A 22,722-nucleotide genomic window follows, 5' to 3' on the forward strand; every position below is an offset into this window, starting at 1 on the left:
GCCTGCAGTGCAGGAGACCTGAGTTTGATACCTGAGTCAGGAAGATCCCCTGGAGAAGGGAATGACAATCCACTCTAGTATTCTTGCCTGGAGAATCCCATGGACTGAGGATCCTGGCAGGCTACAGTCCATCGGGTGGCAAAGAGTTGGACATGACTGAGTGGCTAACACTACTACTACTAGGGAAAAGTGACAACTCCCAATTATCAGTAAAAAGGAAATAAATTATGCAATATACTGCATGTGTGACCTTGGGAAAATTACTCAATTGCTCTGTTCTTTAGTTTCCTCAATTGCAGAATGAAAATGTAAATAATTATATTACCTTCCTTATAGGAATACTGTGAAGATTAAATGAGATCATTCATGTAACTCTGTAACACAGTGCCTGAAGTGTTATCAAGTCTCAACAAATATTGCCTATTATTACTTGGAAAAAAATCCGAAAGAGAACACAAATTTCATCTTTTATTCCTCTAGTCAGTGGAATTTGATCAGAGGATTATATATTTAAATTTGCATTTTGGTTAATTTATGTTGCTTTATCATAATATCACATTTATTCACTTGCAACAGACTTGCAGATACTCATACCTATGCCTCAGTTAATACATTTTCATGAGGCTTATTCCTAAGCACATGCCCACAAAGTTAAGAGAAAGAAGACACTCTAGGAGCTTGAGGTAAGTTCTCCAGTTAGAACAATGGCAAAACAATAATCATAGTTGAGCCTTTTAGAAGGTAGTTAAGGTTTAGGGTAGTCATTCATCATCTGAATAACTAGTCAAGGGATTTCATTTCTTTCTTTAGTTATCCTATTATTACAGGGGTGAAAAGTGAGAGAAACACATGCATATTTTATATTTTTTGCAAGATGTTTTTCTCATGTCGATGTCTAGCCTTAACAAACAACATACACACACATACACACAATACACACACAGAACTGCAAAAAAAAAGGTTTAATATATATGGATTGAATAAATCAACACATGAAGGAACCAATGAGTGAATTAATCAAAACAGCTTTCTAGATAAGACTATTTCTTAAAGAGATTGTTTTGCTTCATTTTGTATGCTTCAGTTCGATTTTTATCTCTTTCCTATAATGTTGGGAAAGATGTAAGACAACTAACTGCCAGAAAACAGAAGAAAATTCATGTTGATGTATGGCAGAAACCAACACAATATTGTAAAAAAAATTATCCTCCAATTAAAAGAAAATAATTCAAAAAAAGTCTGTGCTGTGAACTTAATATTGTGCTCCCATGTGTGCATGCTAAGTCATGCTCTTTGCAACCCATGGACTGTAGCCCTCCAGGCTCCTCTGTCCATGGGATTCTCTAGACAAGAATACTGGAATAGATTGCCATGCCCTCCTTCAGATGATCTTCCCAACTCAGGAATTGAACCCGTGACTCTTATGTCTCCTGCATTGGCAAGCAGGTTCTTTACCACTAGTACTACCTTGGAGGCCCCTTTTGTGATACCACCCCTCTACCCTCAAAATTCATATTTTGAAGGCTAATCTCCAATGTGATGGTATTTTGAGATGGGGTCTTTGGAAGGAAGTTTGCTCATGAGAGTGGAGCTCTCATGAATAAGATTAGTGTGCTTACAAGAAGAGACATAAGAGAGACGATCTCTCTTCACCATGTGAGGACACAGAGAAGAAAGCTGTCTGCACACCCAGAACAAGAACCCTTAGCAAGAACCTAGTCAGCCCACACCTTGGTATTGGACTTCTCAGCCTCCTGAATTTTGAAAAATAAATGTTTGTTTTTTAAACCCAGTCCGTTACAACAGCCCGAATAGCCTGAGTCCAAATTCTAGGACTATAAAGGAGATAATAATCACGTAGTAACACACACCAAGAAATGATGAGAAAAACAAACAGCAGAGTAATTAGGGTGGTCAGAATTGGGCAGAAAATGTGTTTTGAAGGAGTATCTAATAATGTTCATGATAGTAATGACAGAATATTGCTTATGTAAATGAGCTAATGGATCTAAGATATCTCTCCAGAGCCAAAACCATGGAGTCTTCCAAGACTGGCAGCACATAACCCATAGCCTCTATTTTAATGGTCATTCCAGAGAAATTATATGCCTGGACATGAACTTGAGCAAACTCCAGGAGATAGTGAAGGACAGAGGAACCCAGTATGCTGCAGTCCATGTCAGAGTGTCAGAGTCAGATTTGACTTAGTAACTGAATAACACCAGCAACTTGTCATCCCCATCTTTTCTTCTCCCTAAGCAACTCAATGATGTTATACATTTTTAAGTATGCCTATCACTTTTGTGAACCCATGTATAAATTATTGACTCTGTTGGCATTCCTGGAATTTGGTTTGGCCTTTTCTACCCTTCTTAGTGCCCTGGCTATTATGGTTTGATCTCTGTTATGTTGTTATAGATGCCCACTTCACTCAGCAATTGTTCATGTATTGTTTCTCTTTCTGGGAGTCTTCGGTTCTTACCATAACCTTATCTACTGGATATCATTTCTCTTTCACTGAGATGTACCTCTTTGTTTATTATTTCCAGAGTCCAATAGGTAGACTCTGGGGCCAGGAACCTGATTCTCATCCTCTCCCTGCCCTTCTTCCTAAGATGCTGTATGCACCAGGATAACACAAACCTGACCTGTTCAGGTATAACTGTCACCTACATTTATGGCCTAAAGGCACTGGATTCAGGTTTAAGCATGGATACTGTCCACTTCTCACCTCCTACACCCTCATCTTGTGTATGGTGGTCAGCATGACAGTACCTCAGTGATCACTCTTGTTGTTGAACATTCTGTGCTTTAGATAAATGTATAATGACATGTATCCATTATTATTGTATCATACAAAGTATTTTCACTGTTTGAAAATTCCCCTGTACTCTGCCTATTCATCCCTCTCCCCAAACCCATTCTCTGGAAACCACTGAGCTTTTTACTGTCTCCATAGCTTTGCCTTATCCAGAATATTATATATTTGGAATCATATAGCATGTAGCCTTTCCAGATTGACTTCTTTCACATAATAATGTGCATTTAAATATTCTACATATTTTCATGATTTGACAGCTCTTTTCCTGTTTGTTTGTTTGTTTGTTTTGGAGTTGTACTTTATTTTTTTAATTGGAGTATAGGTACTTTACAATACTGTTAGTTTCTGCTGTATAATAAAGTGAATCAGCTGTATGTATACATTTTATCCCCTCCTTCTTGGACCTCCCTCCTCCCCCACCCCCTCCATCTTGGTCACCAGAGAGCCCAGAGCTGAGTCCCCTGTGTTATGCTCAGGTTCCCGCTAGCTGTCTATTTTACACACAGCAGTGTATATATGCCAGTCTCCCAATTCACCTCACTCCCCTGCCCCACCCCCGCTGTATTCGCATGTCTATTCTCTGTATCTGCATAACTTCCTACATTTTCTGCAGGTACCACAGTTTATCCATTTACCTCCTCAGCAACATTCTGATTGCTTTCAAGTTTGGGATCTTATGCTAAGAGTAGGTTTAGTCAAACTATATTCTGAAGTCGTTGTACCATTTTTGCATTCCCATCTTTGCATTCTCACCTTTGCATTCTCATCTTTGCATTGATATATGAAAGTTCTTGTTGCTCTGCATCCTTACCAGCATTTAGTGTTGTCACTGTTTCTGATTTGGCTGTTGAAATAGGTACCCAGTGGTGTATCATTGTTTTAATTTGAATTTCCCTGAGAACATATGATATGGAGAAACTTATCATATGCTAATTTGCTTTCTAAATGTTTTCTTTGGTGAAGTGCGTGTTAAGATCTTTGACCCATTTTTTAACCTTATTGTTTATTTTCTCATTGTTCAATAACAACAACTAAAAAAATTATTAAAAAAAAACAAACACTCATTTAGCATGAGTTTGTCTCAGTCCAATAATATTCCCTTTAGGTACCCTGCAATCTTTCTAAGTTCTGTCTCTCGTCAAGGTAGCATCTTTGGATACAAAATGCTCACCGGACTCTTCTCTTTTCTCTCTACCTCCCCCAAATCCACACTCTTTTCTGGGCTAGAAAATATGAGCTTTTGTTTTGTCTCTCAACACATCATGTCCTGTGTCTCCTTTGCAGAAGCTGAATAACTGAGATTTTACAGCAGACAGTATTGTCTTCCCTATACTACAATCAAACTCTATGTTCCTTCTAATCAAAGCTATTGAAAGATTAATCTAGTCCTTCAGTCTCCCTATGTCTCTCCTGTTATCTGCCTTTCTTTCTCTCCATAACACCTGAGATGGAGACCTATTTTCTGCCAATATGCATCCATTAATAATACTATCTCTCTCTTCTCAGTGCTTGGACTCAGAGGTTATAAACAAATATTACTTGTGTATAGGGGGGCATTATTTCTGTTCTAAAATATTTATTAACTAGATGAAAAAAATGAGTGGTAGGATATATGCCCAAACAAGTACTATGGAATGAATTGTATCCTCTGTCCCTAACTTCTCCCAATCCCCAGTACCTCAAAATGTAATTGTATTCAAGGGAAAGGTCTTTAAAGAAGTAATTAAGTTAGAATGAGACCTTCAGGGTGGTCCTTAACCCAATATGCCTGGTGCCCTTAAAGAAAAGGAAGAGACACAAAGGATTTTCATATCCCCAGGAGAAGTCAAGTGAGGACACAGAGAGAAAGTGGTCACTTGCAAATGGAGAGAAGAAGAAGAATCCAGACCTGCTGCCACTTTGATCTTGGATTTTTAACCTTCAGATTGTGACAATGTGAATTTTTTATTTTAAAACCACTCACTCTGGTCTTTTCATAGGGCAGTTTAGGAAACTAAAACAAGAGGTATAACTCTGTTTTGGAATAAATTCCATGTTAAAAGTGAAGATGGATTTTGAATTACAGAAAGAATAGAAAAATTTGGAATCAGTGTTGAAAACAAATCATAAAGACAAGGATATATGAAATCCCTAAACTTCTTTGGTTGTCATAAATGTCCATTTCTAACTCTGTACAATAGAGGGGAGGCCCAGAAATCTGCATTTTAGCAAACATCACAAACAATTCAGATCCTGATTATCTGGAGACTATAATTTGGAAAACACTGCTTCATGACACTCAAAATGTGTCAACAATGTAGTTAATGAAAAATCAATGGAATGTGGCTGCAAGAAAAATCATATTCCAAAAGGACCTGACAGGCCAGTGACTTGGTTTGGGGATTCTGGAGCAGTCCTTAATATTTATACCTTTGTACTCCCCAAAGAGATCCAACGTGGTGGATGCTAATTAGGTGGGTAATAAAAACACTGAAAGGACCCTCCATTCTTCTCTCTAAATGTCCTCTCTATCAGCCTTTAAGAGTCCCAAAATAGATGATTAACTTTTCACAACCCTATGCTAACACATAAAATTCCTCTTCAAGTTTAACCACCCTTTGCAGGAACTCATCCTCCCACAAAGGTACCAGAATAGACTAGTTTCTCCAATTAGCTCCTTGATATATAGGAACAGGAACTTAGAATAGCTCAGAGGCAGGAAGAGGAGATGGAGTCCCTGAGCACGCACAGGAGTCAGGAGCATATGGGGTTACGCGGGACCCCAAGAATGAGCATTAACACAATTGCAATATTCCCAAGAACTTGCCCAGACTTCTTTCTTCCCATTTGGTGATAGGAAAAGCATTCAATTGAAAGAAATATGCACCCAAATATTCATTGTGGCACTATTTACAATAGCACATGGAAGCAACCTAAATGTCCATCAACAGTAGATAAAAAGATGTGATACATATATACAATGGAATATTAGTGAACAATAAAAGGAATGAAATAGTGTCATTTCATAGACATGGATGACCTAGAGACTGACACACAGTAAAGTAAGTCAGAAAGAGAAAAACAGATATTGTATATTATCACTTATATGTGGAATCTAGAAAAGTGATACAGGTGAACTTACTTGGAAAGAAGAAATAGAAACACAGACATATAAAACAAACATGGATACCAACGAGGGAAAGGAAAAGGTGGGATGAAATGGGAAATTGGGATTGATAGCTACATACTGCAATGTATGAAATAGATAACTAGTGAGAAACTACTGTATAGCACAGGGAACTCTACTCAATTCTCTGTGGTGACTTAAATAGGAACAAAATTTTAAAAATAGTAGGATATATATGTATGTATCTGTGTGTGTGTGTGTGTGTGGCTGATTGACTATGCTGTACAGCAGAAACTAACACATTGTAAAGCAACTATACTCTAATAAAAATTAACCCAAAAATAGAATAAATTAAAAAAACCATTTAATGTTACATATGGTTTTATATATACCAACATGCACACCCATATACAAAAAAGATGTTCATGACCCATATAACCACGATGGTTTGAACACTCACCTAGAGCCAGACATCCTGTGAGCCTTAGGAAACATAACTGTGAACTAAGCTAGTGGAGGTGATGTAATTCCATTTGAGCTATTTCAAATCCTAAAAGATGATGCTGTGAAAGTGCTGCATTAAATATGCCAGCAAATTTGGAAAACTCAGCAGTGGCCACAGGACTGGAAAAGGTCAGTTTTCATTCCAATCTCAAAGAAAGGCAATGCCAAAGAATGCTAAAACTACTGCACAATTGCACTCCTCTCACATGCTAGCAAAGTAATGCTCAAAATCCTCCAAGCCAGGCTTCAACAGTATGTGAGCCATAAACTTCCAGATGTTGAAACTGGTTTTAGAAAAGGCAGAGGAACCAGAGATCAAATTGCCAACATTTGTTGGGTCATTGAAAAAGCAAGAGAGTTCCAGAAAACCATCTACTTCTGCTTTGTTGACTATGCCAAAGCCTTTGATTACATGGATCACAACAAACTGTGGAAAATTCTTCAAGAGATGGGAATACCAGACCACCTTACCTGCCTCTTGAGAAATCTGTATGCAGGTCAAGTAGCAACAGTTAGAGAACTGGACATGGAACAACAGACTGGTTCCAAATAGGGAAAGGAGTACATCAAGGCTGTATATTGTCACCTTTCTTATTTAACTTGTATGCAGAATACATCATGAGAAATGCTGGGCTGGATGAAGCACAAGCTGGAATAAAGATTGCCAGGGGAAATATCAATAACCTCAGATATGCAGATGACACCACCCTTATGGCAGAAAGCAAAGAACTAAAGAGCCTCTTGATGAAAGTGAAAGAGGAGAGTGAAAAAATTGGCTTAAAACTCAACATTCAGAAAACTAAGTTCATGGCATCTGGTCCCATAACTTCATGGCTATAGCTGGGGAAATGGAGGAAACAGTGGCTGATTTTATTTTGGGGGGCTCCAAAATCACTGCAGATGGTGAATACAGCCATGAAACTAAAAGACTCTTGTTCCTTGCAAGAAAAGCTATGACCAACCTAGACAGCATATTAACATGCAGAGACATTACTTTGCCAACAAAGGTCTGTCTATTCAAAGCTATGGTTTTTCCAGTAGTTATGTATGGATGTGAAAGTTGGACTATAAAGAAAGCTGAGTACTGAAGAATTGATGCTTTTGAACTGTGGTGTTGGAGAAGACTGTTGAGAGTCCCTTGGACAGCAAGGAGATCTAACTAGTCCATCCTAAAGGAAATCAGTCCTGGATATTCATTGGAAGGACTGATGCTGAAGCTGAAACTCCAACACTTTGGCCACCTGATACAAAGAACTGACTCATTTGAAAAGACCTAGATCTGGGAAGATTGAAGGCAGGAGGAGAAGGGGATGACAGAGGATGAGATGGTTGGATGGCATCACCGACTTGATGGATATAAGTTTGAGTAAGCTCTGAGAATTGGTGATGGACAGGGAGGTCTGGTGTGCTGCAGCCCATGGGGTCACAAAGAGTCGGACATGACTGAGTGACTGAAATAAACCAAAGGTGTACACTAAAGATGCACATGTGATGTGCATAAACTATAGAGTTAGGATATGTTATTAACAAGACACTGTCATCTACACCCACGGTGCTTCTGTGAAGTTGTGAAGGTTGTTCAAAATTTTCACCAGATCTTTAAAATTAGTTGCAGTGCATAATATCCTCTAGGCTTCCCATCTAGATAGCTCACAGGGACACTCTCTCCTCTCTTTCTCTATCCCCAGGGTATGTGATAATGAGGGCTGGGGAGCCAATCCTAGCAGGAAATAGATTAAATATCCTTAAAAGTTTTGCAATGGGAGCCCCAAGCGGTTTCATAAAAATCAGGGAGTTAAACATCCACCCTCCAGTTTCACCATGTCCCCAGAGCCTTGTGCCAGGGGCACATGTTATAAGGCCTGGAACTTCTGGATCCAGCCTTGGTATGTAAGGAGTCAATATAATGAGCAGGTGTTCGGTGCTGAACTTTAGAACCAAGAAGAGGCCCCCAAAGTCTCAGCCTGAGCTTTGGAGACAGAGAGGAGAGAAGGGGCTGCAAGTGACAGGAAAGGCTGTCGAGGGTGCCTGCCCAAGGAGGTGACTGCTGCCGTCAGATCTTGCTGACTTAGTAGGCAACCTCAGGTCTGGGTTTAGCCCTACAACACCTCTCTCATATCTGCTTAGTTCCTTAGTTTCCTGCTCAGAGAGTTGGGTCACATGTGGTAACAGTAGGAATATTGCTGAGATCTGGGGAGACAGGCCAGTTAAGTAGGCAAAACTAAGGTGTAGGAATGAGATGATTTAAGTTACTGTAGGTTCCGTATCTACCTCTTAGCCTCAACACAAGGTTACAAGAGTCAGAGATTATTTCCAAGAAGCAAAGAGTGGTAGGAAGTAATGTGATCCTCTGGAGAAAAGCTAGGCTGTGGTACAAAAGGACATTTCCTGGAATGACCACAGTGTATGACTAATGGAATTAGAAGCGATCGCTGCAATTGTTTAAGTCCCTCTAGGAATGATCTCCAAGCAGAGCAACTGGGGCAGAAAGGCCATCTGTTAAATCTGCCACCCATCTCTACCCTGGACAACTGATTTTTGTCCAGTCAAGAATAAAATTCTCGGCAATCCTGAGGATGAATACTCTAAAGATACTTTAACTAAGAAGAGCTTAGCATAGTCATCTTATTGAAGTCTCTTCAACCAATCTTTTCCAAGCAGAGATCTCCTAGCTTCACTATTCTGAATTTTCTTTTATGTTCAAGTTCCCTACTTCCTTTTTTCCTCAAAAATCCTCTTTCTGATTCCTTTTCTGCTCTGCTCCCTTAAATTCTGAAGTACAAGCATTGATTCCAAAGAGTCCGTCTTGACTAAATGGAGGTAGGCACCCAGACCTTTGATATTTCTCTTTATCATTTTTCATTTAATCTCTACCCATTTCAGGCTGGATTTGTTAACCTAAACACTTCTGAATTTCCAGACTGTGCCTTGGAGTTCCAGAGATTTAAGCTTGAATCCCATTTCTGCTGCTGATTGGCTGTAAGACTTGAGGCACATTACAAATTCTCTAAGCTTCTCTTGCCTTATTTGCCAATTGAGGCAATAATATTAACTTGCAAAGCTTTTCTAAGGTCTAAATTCTATTTCACTTGCCATGTTCTTTGTGCAGTGGCCGGCATATAGCTGATGTCCAAAAAATGTGTTCTTTCTTCTTCACCATCCTACCTCATTTTCATGTCAAAATATTTTCTGCCTTAGCTTTTATGAATTTCATTGTTAACCACCAGGTAACTTGCCTGTCACCACATAGCTTACTTGACGTGTAAGTTTACCGCAGCTCTTCTGAATTCTTTGATAAATAATGTGCTGAGCACTGATCACGACCAAAGAAGAAACTGAGGAACACTGAGAGTCAACCTGACCTTCAAGCGAACAGTGAGTTCATGACCCTTACTGTTCATTTCACTGGTATTTGTAGCAAGAAAGAAAATGTCTGTGTATACAATTGTGTGTATTTCTCCAGGAAGTTTATTAATTCAACTAAAGAGTCAGTACCTTCTTTTTGAAGGTCCATTAAGCCTTGATTTCATGCTAGTTGCTGATAGTTGACAGTGTTGTATGTAGCCATCATTTAGAGCTTGAAATCTAGAGAAAAATTAGATCTTGATGCAAATCCCATTTTGGCCATTTTACTTTGAGTTTGATCATAGAAATGTAAAATTTTTCTAAGCCTCTGTTTCTTCACCCATAACATGGTACTGTTAACAGAACTTTATTCACAGATTTTTTAAGGAGATAAAACACACATGAAGTTAGTAACAGCCAGCTAAATAAAATTGAACTCTTACTCTTTCATAAAAAAAAAAAAAATTGCTGGGCACTTTCTGTGTCCTAAGGTACCTTCTAAGCACTGTCTTGACAGAAGTCAACAAAGCAAAACCCTCACCCATTTTGAGTTCACATTGTAGTGGGATTAGTAGTGGAAAGATCAATGCCCTGGAAGTCAGGAAGCTAAAATTAACACACGGTTTCCACCCTGTAACTATCCTCTTCTAAGTCTTCATCTTCTCATCGACAGAATAAGCCCTAGCATTGTTGCCTTTTGTTCTCTGGTTGCACTTGGACTCTGCCTTGTGACTGGGGTCATGGCCATGGTTGATGGTGTGCCAGGGTCTCCTCCCACCTAGGTTCACAGTAGTTGAATTCATAGACTTATCAGGAATGGCAGTTTCTGACTATTTTGAGCATCAGAGCTTTGATTTCTTATCCCAGCAGCCAAGAGTAACTTTACAGACAGCCATTCCTGTACCCTCCAGTTCTCTCTGGAATTCTGTGAGCTGAGTATCATTTATGTGTTTTCTGGATCAAGATAAGCTTCCAAAGTAGGAAGCTCAAGGGAGAAAGTGAGAAGGTATCTAAGTTTACCAATTATACACAACTGGAAATTAAACAGAAAGAAGGAAGGAAAAAAGAGGGAAGGAAGGGAAAAGAAAAGGAAGGAAGGAGGAAGGAAGGGAAGGAAGGAAGAAAAAAAAGATAATGCAATAGGAAAGGAACTAAGAAGGCAAAGAAGAGAAGCTGGAAGAAAGGTTGAAACATTAGTGAGAGCCCCAGCAGAAAAGAGGCATATGAGGAAGTGTTTCTTTAAATACCTACTCATAAGAGGTAAATGAAATTAAGTATAACCAACTCAGATATCTGCTACAGTGAATTATATGTGCTGTCATGATGTTTCACAACTCTTAGCCTGAAGAAGCAAGGCAAAAAAATTTCAAAGAAAAGATTTTCTCTTTAAAAAAAAACGTTGAGAGGAAACCAGGGACCAGAAGGAAATGACCTCTGGAGGAGTTAAATCTATTTGATTCTAACCTTTGTCTTTTTAAAAAAATATCTTCCTAGGTGCAGTCACTAGCTTTTCCTCAATTCATTTCAGGAATTTGAAGGAAACCCAACTTTCCCCTTCCCTCCACACACAATGCCATTGAGGTCCCTGGAGAACAGCAGCAGCATGTCCTCCACCTTCCTGCTGAGTGGCATTCCTGGCCTGGAGCACATGCACACCTGGATCTCCATCCCACTGTGCTTTATATACATAGTCTCCATCCTGGGCAACTGCACTATCATCCTCATCATTAAAACAGAGCCCTCACTCCATGAGCCAATGTACCTCTTCCTGTCCATGCTGGCTCTGACTGACCTGGGTCTGTCTCTTTGCACCCTCCCTACAGTGCTAGGCATCTTTTGGGTTGGGGCACGAGACATTGGCCATGATGCCTGTTTTGCCCAGCTCTTTTTCATTCACTGCTTGTCCTTCCTGGAGTCCTCTGTACTACTGTCTATGGCCTTTGACCGCTTTGTGGCCATTTGTCGCCCCTTGCACTATGCTTCCATTCTCACCAACACAGTCATTGGCAGGATTGGCCTGGCTTCTTTGGGTCGCAGTGTAGCACTCATTATTCCTTTACCTTTTATGCTCAAAAGATTCCCATATTGTGGCTCCCGAGTCCTCTCACATTCCTACTGCCTCCACCAGGAAGTGATGAAGTTGGCCTGTGCAGACATCAGAGCCAACAGCATTTACGGCATGTTTGTCATCGTTTCTACAGTGGGTATGGATTCACTGCTCATTCTCTTCTCCTATGCCCTGATCCTGCGCACCGTACTGTCCATCGCATCCAGGGCCGAAAGGCTCAAAGCTCTTAACACCTGTGTTTCCCACATCTGTGCTGTGCTCCTTTTCTATACTCCCATGATTGGTCTGTCTGTCATCCACCGCTTTGGGAAGCAGGCACCTCATCTGCTCCAGGTGATTCTGGGCTTTGTGTATCTTCTCTTCCCTCCTCTGATGAATCCCATCATCTACAGTGTGAAGACCAAACAGATCCGCGATCGTGTGACCCACACCTTTTGTTCCTAGCTGGGTCTAATCTTAGAGGCACTGTTTTTTTAAATGTACCCTTACTCTTCTACTCTTTATAATATCTAATGTGCATGAAGTGGAAGAGATTGTTATTTATTTACTGAACAAATAAGAAGTCACAGCTGTCATGGAACCCTCACTGTGGTATCAAGGAAATACATGGCAATAGGACGTGGTGGCTTGTATTTTCCAAAGAAGGCCACAGGGTTACGTCTCATCCTCAATTCTCTTCCAGAAACGCCTGAGTCCTCCAAAAGGGGTTGGAATGTATTGAGTCTCCCCTTGTAACTGGGTCAGACTCAGCAGCTTAATGGATTGGTTGCTGAGGTAGACTTCTGAGGCTGGGTCATAAGAGGTGATATGTTACTCATTGATATTCACTCTCTTTCTCTCTCCCTCCTTTTCTGTCTCTCTTTCGATGTGTATCTGTAGCTCTCACTCAGTGCTTGCTTTTGAAACCTGGCCATCATACTGAGCAGAAGCTCAAACCCCATGGAGAGGTCACATTTAGGTGTTTTAGCCAATAGACTCAGCTGAGGCCTCAAACTTGGTTGGATCATTATCAGCTACTAGTGTCAATAAATCTTCAAATTATTCTAACACCCAACCTTCCTGTCTTTCCCACTTGCACCTGGTGAAACAACCAATGTACTCTGAGTCCAGCCCAAATTGCAGATTTATAAGTTAAATGAATAGCTGTTTGTTTGTTTTTTGTTTGTTTGTATGTATGTATGTATGTTTTTAAGACACTACCTTTTGGGATTCTTTGTTAACCATACGTTAACTGTGTTCCATATGTTAACTGTGTTAAAGTGAAAAATGTTTATATAGAAGCTAAAAGAAAGATTTCTTCCTTCAGCTAGGGAAAGAAATGGAATGAAAGATTTCCTTGAGTTGGCATAGAAGGCAGCCTTCAGGGATGTATTGAAGTTATACAGGCAAACTGGAAAGTGATGGTCCAGCCTGAGAGAACAGCATTTGCTAACCTGACACAGAGGTGAGGGAGAGGACCCTGTCTTCAGGAAAATATCTGAAGTTGTTCTTATTGCCATTGTTCTTCCGTAGCAAGTCAGAGAAGAGTAGATAACGTGGGGGTGGGTGGTGGTAAGTGGACTGAGGTGGAGGCACTGACCCTATCATTATAAGCCAATGAACTAAAAAGAGAGAATTCCTTACACCCTCCTATTTGTGCACTGCAGCTCTACTACATTGCTCCAGATTTTTTTTAATGGATTTTTTGAATTATACTTGCCAGAACAGTATTTGTAATTTTGACTTGGAGATATTTGCAAGGAAAGCAGATCTGGATAAGATACTACCAAGGGTAGTTTTGAACATCTAGGGGGAAGCATGAGGATGTTGTGTTCCTGCATAGTTTTAGTTCAGGGTCTAGAAAGAGAGTGACAGAGGGCCAAGGATAGAATTCTCTACTAGGACCTTTATGTGGAGGCTGTTCTCTCTCACTGGAAGTTAGTCTCATTCAAGGCTACCTATCACATTTGGCGTTTAACATTTCATGTGTCATGCCCCACTGCCAACCAGTGCTCCATCCAGTCTGGCATAAGAAAACTGTTTCCAATGACAGCTATGTGGGAACCTTCGATGATACCACTTGAAAGATCCAAGATTACTTATAGACAGCAAATAGAATATGTCCTTGAGTATCATGAGTGGTTTATGGATTGAACCCACTGCTCATGTGTTTCCCTCATTGTCAGGCAGGTTCTTTATCACTAGTTTCACTTGAGAAGCCCCCACAAAACTTCAAAACAATCACAAAGCCACTACAAATACTGAAGCATACATTGCAACTCCACATCTGGAAACAATACGTATGCCATCTACAGGCAATTTCAATCCTTCAGTGGGAGTCATGTTCTCTTATATCTTATAATGAATTAAAGAGTTATTGTGACATACTAGTCAGTAGAGTAAACTTGGAGTCAGTTTTGAGAAAGTTCTGCATTCTAACTGTGAACTTAGGAACTTTTTCTATTAAAATGAATCTAACAATGTCTATCCCACAAGGCTTTTTACGTAGTCCAAGTATTTTATACATATGTATATATATACACACATATATATATGAAAGTTTCAAAACAATTCTTAGCATGTTTTTTAGCTTCAAATAATTTTTAGTTACTTTCATTCCTAAAACAAAGCCTAATGACACAGAATAAAACATACCATGGAGACTGTGTAATCAGTCAGAGAAGAACCTCTGAAACAGCCCTGAGGTGAAGGAGAACCACTTCCTTCCCAAAAAAAAAAGGAAAATTTTCCAAGGGGAATGTCCTAGCTGATTCTTAAAGAACAAGCAGAATTTAAGTAGACAAAACTCTGTGCTGTACTGTGCTATGCTTAGTCATTCAGTGGTGTCCAACTCTTCACGACCGCATGGTCTGTACCCCACCTGGCTCCTCTGTCCATGGGATTTCCCAGGCAAGAATACTGGATTGGGTCTCCATTTCCTTCTCCAGTGGATCTTCCTGACCGGGGAATTGAACTGGGGTCTCCTGCATTGCAGGCGGATTCTTTACCAGCTGAGCTACCAGGGAAGCCCAAACTGTGTGAGTGAAGGAATGTTCCCTCAGGCCACAAGTATTTGTTGAGTGTGTGTGTGTGTGTGTGTGTTTTCCTAGGCAGAGTCTGCATCCTAGAAACACAGTGGGCAAAATATTAAAGAAAGACTTTGTTCTTGGTTTATATTTTTGTTTTTTTGTTTTATTTTTAATTGGAGGATAATTGCTTTACAGCATTGTGTTGGTTTCTGCCAAATATCATCATGAATCAGCCACAGGTATACCTATGTCCCCTCCCTCTTGACTATCCCTCCGCCTCCTTCCCCATCCCTCCCCTCTAGGTTGTTAAAGAGCTGAGAGACACAGACAATAGAAAAATCAGTGAGTAACCATTTCAGATAGCACCAAGTGCTCTGAAGGAAACCAAATGGGGGGTTCAATAAAATTCTAAATTATGTGAGATATGAAATATTGAAAGGAAAAGCATTCCAAAAATGCAGAATAAATGTCAATGGTCTGAGGTGGGAAAAAAAACAAAGACAGAAAAAAACCCCAAAACCGAAAGGTTGTAGGAAAAACAAAAAGACCAGTGCCAGTACGGCTAGAGCTAAGTGAGTAAACATTAACCAGTGGAAAATTAGAAAGCAATAATTTGATATTAGATACAGGGGACAGGAATGCTGGGCAAAGCTGAAGGTCACTGTCAGAAAAGATTCCTTGATTTAGGCGACTGTGAGCGTTTAAAATGCTCTGAGGGACCTAGGATGAAGTCCTTTGTATCTAATATTGTGATTGTTAAACTTTGCAACGTATGTAACCCAGAAATGATGGGAAAAGGGAAGAAATGAACTGCACCTTCCTGTGAGAATTCTGAGGCTCAGACTCCTCCGAAGACATTTAAAAGTACCAAAATCTGGTTCACTCATACTACTTTTAAATATTCCATCACTATTTCTCAAATTAAATGCTCTATTCATAATGTATTCTTGACTTTATAATAAATTCCATACTGCACAGCTTTTCACTCTCCCCCCAGTCTTCCATTAAATGGTAAATGCTGTAACATTGAATACACTGTGTGTGCTTAGTTGCTCATCCATGTCCAGCTCTTTGTGACGCCATAGACACTACCCTGCCAGGCTCTGTGCGTGGGATTTTTCAGGCAAGAATACTGGAGTGGATTGCCATTTTCTTCTCCAGGGGATCTTCCTGACCCAGGGATTGAACTTGCATCTCCCGTGTCTCCTGCATTGCAGGTGAATTCTTTTACCTGTTGAGCCATCAGGGAAAGTCCTGAATATATTGTAGATGCCAATAAATACTGGTCAACAATTTATTGCCTAAATATTCAATTCTTGTCTCTTGTTGTTGTCGGTCAGTCACTAAACTGTGTCCGACCCTTTGCAACCACACAGACTGCAGCACGCCAGGCCTCCTTGTCCTTCACTATCTCCTGGAGTTTGCCTAAGTTCATGTCCATTGAATTGGTGATGCCATCCAAAATCTCATCCTCATCTTATCTCCTACATACATTAGATAGCTTCTCCAAGACTTTCTCCCAGATTTGTTGAGTCTTTACACAATACACAATGGGATTCATTAGGGGTGGCAACAACAAGAATATGTCTGCAATAAGGATTATAGCGAGGGGGCTTTTGTGCTTGGCAAAGCGATGCATGGCAGCCAGAGTAATGATGGGCACATAGAAAATGAGTACAGCACAGAAATGGGAGACACAGGTGTTTAGGGTCTTAAGTCTCTCTGCCAAAGATGCAATGCTGAGTACAGTCTTCAGGATCAGTGTATAAGAAAGAATAATGAAAGCCAAATCCAGCATAGTACACAGAGCAACAAAGAAACCATAGATAACATTGATCTTGTTATCAGAGCAGGCCAGCTTCATGGTATCCTGATGAAGACAGTATGAGTGAGAAAGGACATTCTTCTGACAATATTTCAATCTCCTTAGCGTGAAAGGAAATGGAAGCACTAAGAGAAGGCTCCTGGTGGCTAAAATCGGTCCCATTTTAGCAACTCTGTTGCTAGTGAGGAGAGAATTATATCTCAGGGGATTGTGAATGGCAAGAAAGCGATCCAAAGACATAACCAGCAGTACTGAGGACTCCATGACTGTGAATCCATGGATGAAAAATTCTTGAGCAAAGCAGGCATTGGGTGAAATTTCCATGGCATTGAACAAGAAGATTCTCAGCATGGTAGGGAGAGAGGAGAAGGACAGGCCCAGGTCAGAGATAGCCAACATGGCAAGAAAATAATACATGGGTTCATGAAGTGAGGGCTCTGTCTTTATGATAAAGAGAATGGTACTGTTGCCCATGATGGCAAGCAGATATAGGAGGCAAATGGGAATGGAGATCCACTCGTGGGCATGTTCCAATCCTGGAATTCCAATCAGAAGGAAAAGCTGGACCTCAGAGTTATTGAGAACAGCCATGAGAAGTGGGAATATGAACTCTTTAGCCAGATCTGAAATCACATAAACAAAAAGCAGTAACACTTTTGGATAAAGCTCAGTGCTGGACAGGAATGGGGAGGGGCAGAGGGAGATGAGCAGTTTTTCTTACACTATATACAGAAGCATATATTTGACAAAATATTAATAAAAAGGAACTGCCAACATTTATCAAAAAGCCTTAACCATGTTCATGTCCTCTAACATAGGAATTTTACTTACAGTAATTTATCCTAAGGTGATGGTTTTCCAACATTTCTAGCCAAATATGAAACTCAGATCAAAGCAGAGCTGCTTTGATTGAGTTACTGACAGATACTCAGAATCTTTTCTACAGCTTTTCCACATGATCTTCAATAGTTCTCCTACACAGAGATCCCTGTAGATATCTACACTATGGTGAATAGCAAATGCTAGAAAGTTAATTTATAAACTAATTTAATTCTTAAATTTATGATCTTGGTATTTATTACTCTATTTTATACATGAGCATAAATACCACTCTAGGTTCAAAAAATCATGAACAATTATCTGGAATATATTAATGTTGATGATATAGTGGTTTTCAAATGAAAAGCTAGGAGAAATGGAACATGGATACACCCTTGGGAGTTAAGTATCTGTAATGCCTTCATTTTCAAACACAAAATATGATAGTTTCTAGCTCAAGCACCTTTGGCCCACACTTCAAGTTATTATTTATTATTTCAAGAGAAAATTTTGAAGCCATACATTCGTATCATATTCATCTTGTTTCTCTTGATCAATTATCTTATATTTTTATCTCTATGACTGAATTAGTCAAAGAAATTCAAAATGAAAAATATCCCAATCATTACATTTACCTTTGTAAGGTAAAAATTTTAAGTCCACCTATGTATTAAACTAAATTTTGATTTTATTGTTAAAATCTCTTACATGAATCTAAACAAACTGGGAGACAGTGAATGACAGGGCAGCCTGAGTGCAAAGAATTGGACACAACTTATCAACTGAACAATGTCATTAAAGAGTTCACAGATTATGTTTTCAAAGGTAAAATATACAGTCTTGCAGCTTATGAAATCTTTGAGCTTTAAGATATCCCAGTGTTGGATAATTGATATAAATTACCAGAGAAATACGCAGATTTAAGCTAACCATTATAAATCCCATTTGTATTTGGTAAGCATAATGAATACATGCATATGTAAATACAACTTATTAAAGTAATAATTTCAATTGCACAAAAATAATGGCAAAACACAAAAATAAAGGGAGAGACAAAGGAAGTAAAGAGTTCATGTGAGGCATTAACCTCATTAGAGAATTTATTTTCAAGTTCAAATTGCAACAGATGAAAAATCATCAGTCTCCAAGGGAAAATATAGGGGACATTGGAAATCATTTGGCTAAGTTGAAGTTTGTGAATTGATATTTTATTTTGTAATTCTTTAGAGGATAACCAAGAAAATGTAATAAATATGCAGCAGCCCTTGGTTCATATTATATATCAACATGTTGGGGTATTTTCTATGCAGTTCTGTTTTGTCAGCTTGTAAATGAGCCTCACCTGCCAACTTGGAGCCCCTAAGCAGTTGGATAGATCTTATTTATCTTCCACCATGGCAGCAAGCCTCCTTCCAAGTCCAAAGAAAGTGCATTTTGGAGATGGTAGTAGATTTTCAAATGCTGTAAACGTCATTCTGTATGTAATCTGTCAAACTTTGCCTATTTAGCAAATTTTACACTGATCCTTCCACTCCAGGAGGAAGTCCTCATTTCCCAAAAGTATATAACCCTTCCTTTTTTGCTTTTTTTGGCTAAGGGGTATTGCTTTTGGTCTTCAGGGAATGTATCAGCTGTGCAGTTTTTACTATAGTCTCTTCTATACTTTTATAATGTACTATTTTCATGTATACCTACCCAACCAAACCCCCATCATATACACAGACCGCTAAATACTGTAAAACATAGATGGGATTTTATTTGTCTTCACATATCTGCCATCAACATAGTTTCTAGAATATGAAAGTTTCTTGGGAGGCATGCAAAGAGTGAATGCGAGTGGAACAAATATAAGACATAGAATCATTTCTTCGTGCCATCTCCCTTTCTTTTGTAGTGGTAAACAAGGGATATTTATGCTCAGTCCATTCACATACATTTTCAGTGGTAAACTTGTTCTAACACACTATGCTTTTGAATACAGAGTCTGAACTTCAGGAAAAACAGCTCAACAGAAATATTGGTCATCAAATCAGAAATATTGAACTGGTAGTTGATATCTATGGTCATTGGAATAGAAGAGATCCCTTAGGAAACTGTGCAAAATACAAAATTGAAATCTCAGATTGAACCCTGAAGAGTAGCAAGATTGTTGAGAGCATCTTGCTCAAGAACATCCAGACAACAGGAAGAAAAATTAAGAGTGGGATAGAGTATACTCCCACGGAATATTTCAAGGAGATGATCATCAGTTCAAACATTGCCTAGATTTCTTAGAATTTCCATTCTTTAAGGTAAAAAATAAACCCTCAAGTCTGATACAGAAACATCTGGGTACATGTCTCATCTTTGCAGATTACCAGCTGTGTGAACTTGGGTAAGCTTCTGGTGTTTACTCTTCTGTTAAATATTGTAAACAATAATATCTATCTAACATAATTATCTTAGAAAGTCCGATATAGTTTTTGCATACTGAATATATTAGTAAGTATCAGCTACTATTAAATATTTCAACAAAAATTTCCTAACCATTTCTTCTTCACATCAAGTCCTAGACTGGCCAAAGAAGGTTTTTTATTTTTTCAGTTGACATTAAGGCTTGTTATTACTTTTCATATTATCCAATAAATGGGATCCTGCTAATATCAGATTTAATAAAATTATTTTTAACCTTCAGACCACAAAACCCCATCCATACTCGCTTTATACACACACACACACACACACACACACATACAGAGTCTCTCTCTCTCTCTCAAGCTACTTCTTCCTCCCCATAGTCATTTCTTCAGATATGAAGTGTTTCACAAAGCCTTATCTTTGGGTTTTCAAGAGGAGTTTTAACTACTTGCACATACCAATACTGGATGCTCAGTATATCCCTGAATGGAGAAGAGCAAGAAATTTCAACTTTAACATTTAATTTATCTAGATGCATCTACTTCTATTTCCCTCTGGGATGCAGCCCCTTGGGCTGAATAAAAAAGTAGCCAGCTCTCTGTAATCTCCCAGGAAACTTAAGTAAAAAAGGGTTTGACATAGTGCTGGGAGCGAGCTCTGCCTGTGGCAAAGGTCATAAGGAAGGAGGCTTGGCATACGCAAAGGTGGGATCGAGCCTCAGGAGTCCCCCTGGAAATTCTCCAGCATCTACCCTCCAAACCAGAGTCTGCCTACTTTCTGCTTTGTGCTTTCACCTACACCTCTGACTTTACAGGGGGCTGTCCCCCACTACCTCTCTATGAAAAAAGAGTTAGCTTACAGCTCCAGTTAAAATTCCTGGGTGTGACAGTGTTTCAACCTACAAACTCCTTTGGAAATCCTCTACCCTGCCTGAATAGGTTTTTCCGGCCACATGTGATTGTTCAGAGCCTCCCAACTGTGAGAGGCAGGAGATGTTCTAAACTGTCTAAACACAGATTCCTTTGAGTAGTTAAAAGATTGATTAGAAATTGTATTGGTGAAGGGTTTTTCACTTGTTGGGCTAATGTTTGCTGCTAAGTCTCCATAGCCCTTACCTACTGTGTCCTTGGCAGTGTATTGATTGATATAATGGGTGTATAGAAATGTAAGTAGTAGCCTCAATGTTTGTAACCTTGGGCCCTTGAGTTAATTCTTTTCTTGATTGAGCCCACCTCACCTTTGCCCTAAAAGAATGCAACTTTATCCAGTGCTTTTTGGAGGCTGGCGCCTGACTTTAGAATAATCACCTTTAGAGAAAAATAAGTTTTCTGAAGAAAGGGTCTTAAAATGTTAACAGGCCTGCGGGCCAGAAGATGATGCAAATCACCTAAACTTTTGCATATGATAAGTTTGCAGGAAGAAAGCCTGGCTTACTGCATGACTCTACCCCTTCCCCCATTATCCTCTATGCATAACTTAAGGTATAAAAACTACTTTGGAAAATAAAGTGCGGGCCTTGTTCACCAAAACTTGGTCTCCCCATGTCGTTCTTTCTCTTACCTTCTGGCTGAATTATTCAGCCTCTTTTCTCCACTGAATTTCCTCACTGAGCTATCCTTATTTAACCACTCTTTATATCCTTAACTAACGTTTAATTAAGCAGTTGTTTCCTGATCCTCGTGGATGCTGTCTCCCCTTCGAATTCCCTGGATCCACCGGGGCTGGACCCGGGCAACATAGTACATTAACTCTTTGGTACCCAGGAACCCCAATAGGAGCTAGAGACCAATTGAGGCAAAATACAATTAGAAAACTACTCAAGTTAAAAAAGTATGCTGGAAATCATATTGATGAAGGATGCTCGATATGTGTCAGTCACAGAGACTAAGCAATAGAGGCAAAAGAATAGGCTATTTGTTATCAAAATATTTGAGTTCTAGTTTGAGATTATACCACCTACCTTTTACTTCAGTTTAATCATCGACAAAATGGAAAAATAATATACAAAATATCAAATGTTTATGAAGGCACTTTATAAACTATAAGATAGTTTATCAGTGATTTCACTAATTTGACCCATTTTTGGCAAATGTGATTAGATGAGCCTTGAAATAGACATGTTCTACCACTTCCTGTTAGATTTCTAACCAAGTATTCCAAAATTATATGCACTCCAGGCTGATGTAAAATAGTACAAGATGGAGACTTAGATTAAACAGAAAAGAATGACATTTATTAAAAGGGGTGAATATGTGAGTAAACATAAAATATTTTTATCCTTTCTCATTTGCTAGGAAAGAGGATTAACTTTTTAAGGTTAAAAAAAATACAGTACATTGAGAGATTTGTAACAAAGGTAGAAATATGAACTCAGCAATAATTGCATACAGGTCAAAATGAGATAAACAAATGTATACTGTTAAAAATTTCTTACACTGCCTATGGAGTAGTATAATATTTTATTTTGTTTTTTCAAATTTATGTTTTGATTGGTGAAAAATTGCTTTTCAATTTGGTGTTGGTTTCTGCTGTACAACAATGCGAATCAGCCATAATCATACATATACCCCGTCTCTATTGAGCCTTCCTCCCCTCCCCTCCCCCACCATTTTAGGTTATCACAGAGCTCCAGGCTGCAGGCCGCCTTGTGTTATACAGCAGCTTCTCACTGGGGATCTGTTTTCCATACGTAGTGTATATATGTCAGTGCTTTCCTCCATTTGTCCCACTCTCTTCTTCCCCTACTGTATCCACAAGCCCATTTTCTACATGTGTGTCTCCATTTCTTCCCTGTAAATAGGTTCATCAGTATCATTTTACTAGATTCTA

At 39.2% G+C, this 22,722-nt stretch overlaps 3 protein-coding genes across 3 annotated transcripts in view; 2 read left to right on the top strand and 1 right to left on the bottom strand.

Annotated features, from left to right (window-relative positions):
* LOC133226772 (olfactory receptor 51F1-like) overlaps window positions 1-22,722 on the top strand; it is a 460,311-nt gene that overhangs the window by 225,298 nt on the left and 212,291 nt on the right. The gene's annotated exons all lie outside the window — the stretch shown is intronic.
* On the top strand, window positions 11,201-12,536 carry LOC133261356 (olfactory receptor 51G2). Its single transcript, XM_061439848.1, has one exon. The coding sequence runs from the start codon at window positions 11,347-11,349 to the stop codon at window positions 12,286-12,288; it is 942 nt and encodes a 313-aa protein (XP_061295832.1). The 5' UTR covers window positions 11,201-11,346; the 3' UTR covers window positions 12,289-12,536.
* On the bottom strand, window positions 16,035-17,268 carry LOC133261357 (olfactory receptor 51A7). The gene has a single exon (XM_061439849.1). The coding sequence runs from the start codon at window positions 17,266-17,268 to the stop codon at window positions 16,330-16,332; it is 939 nt and encodes a 312-aa protein (XP_061295833.1). The 3' UTR covers window positions 16,035-16,329.

Source organism: Bos javanicus, chromosome 15 (genome assembly GCF_032452875.1).
Source record: "Bos javanicus breed banteng chromosome 15, ARS-OSU_banteng_1.0, whole genome shotgun sequence".
NCBI lineage: Eukaryota > Metazoa > Chordata > Mammalia > Artiodactyla > Bovidae > Bos > Bos javanicus.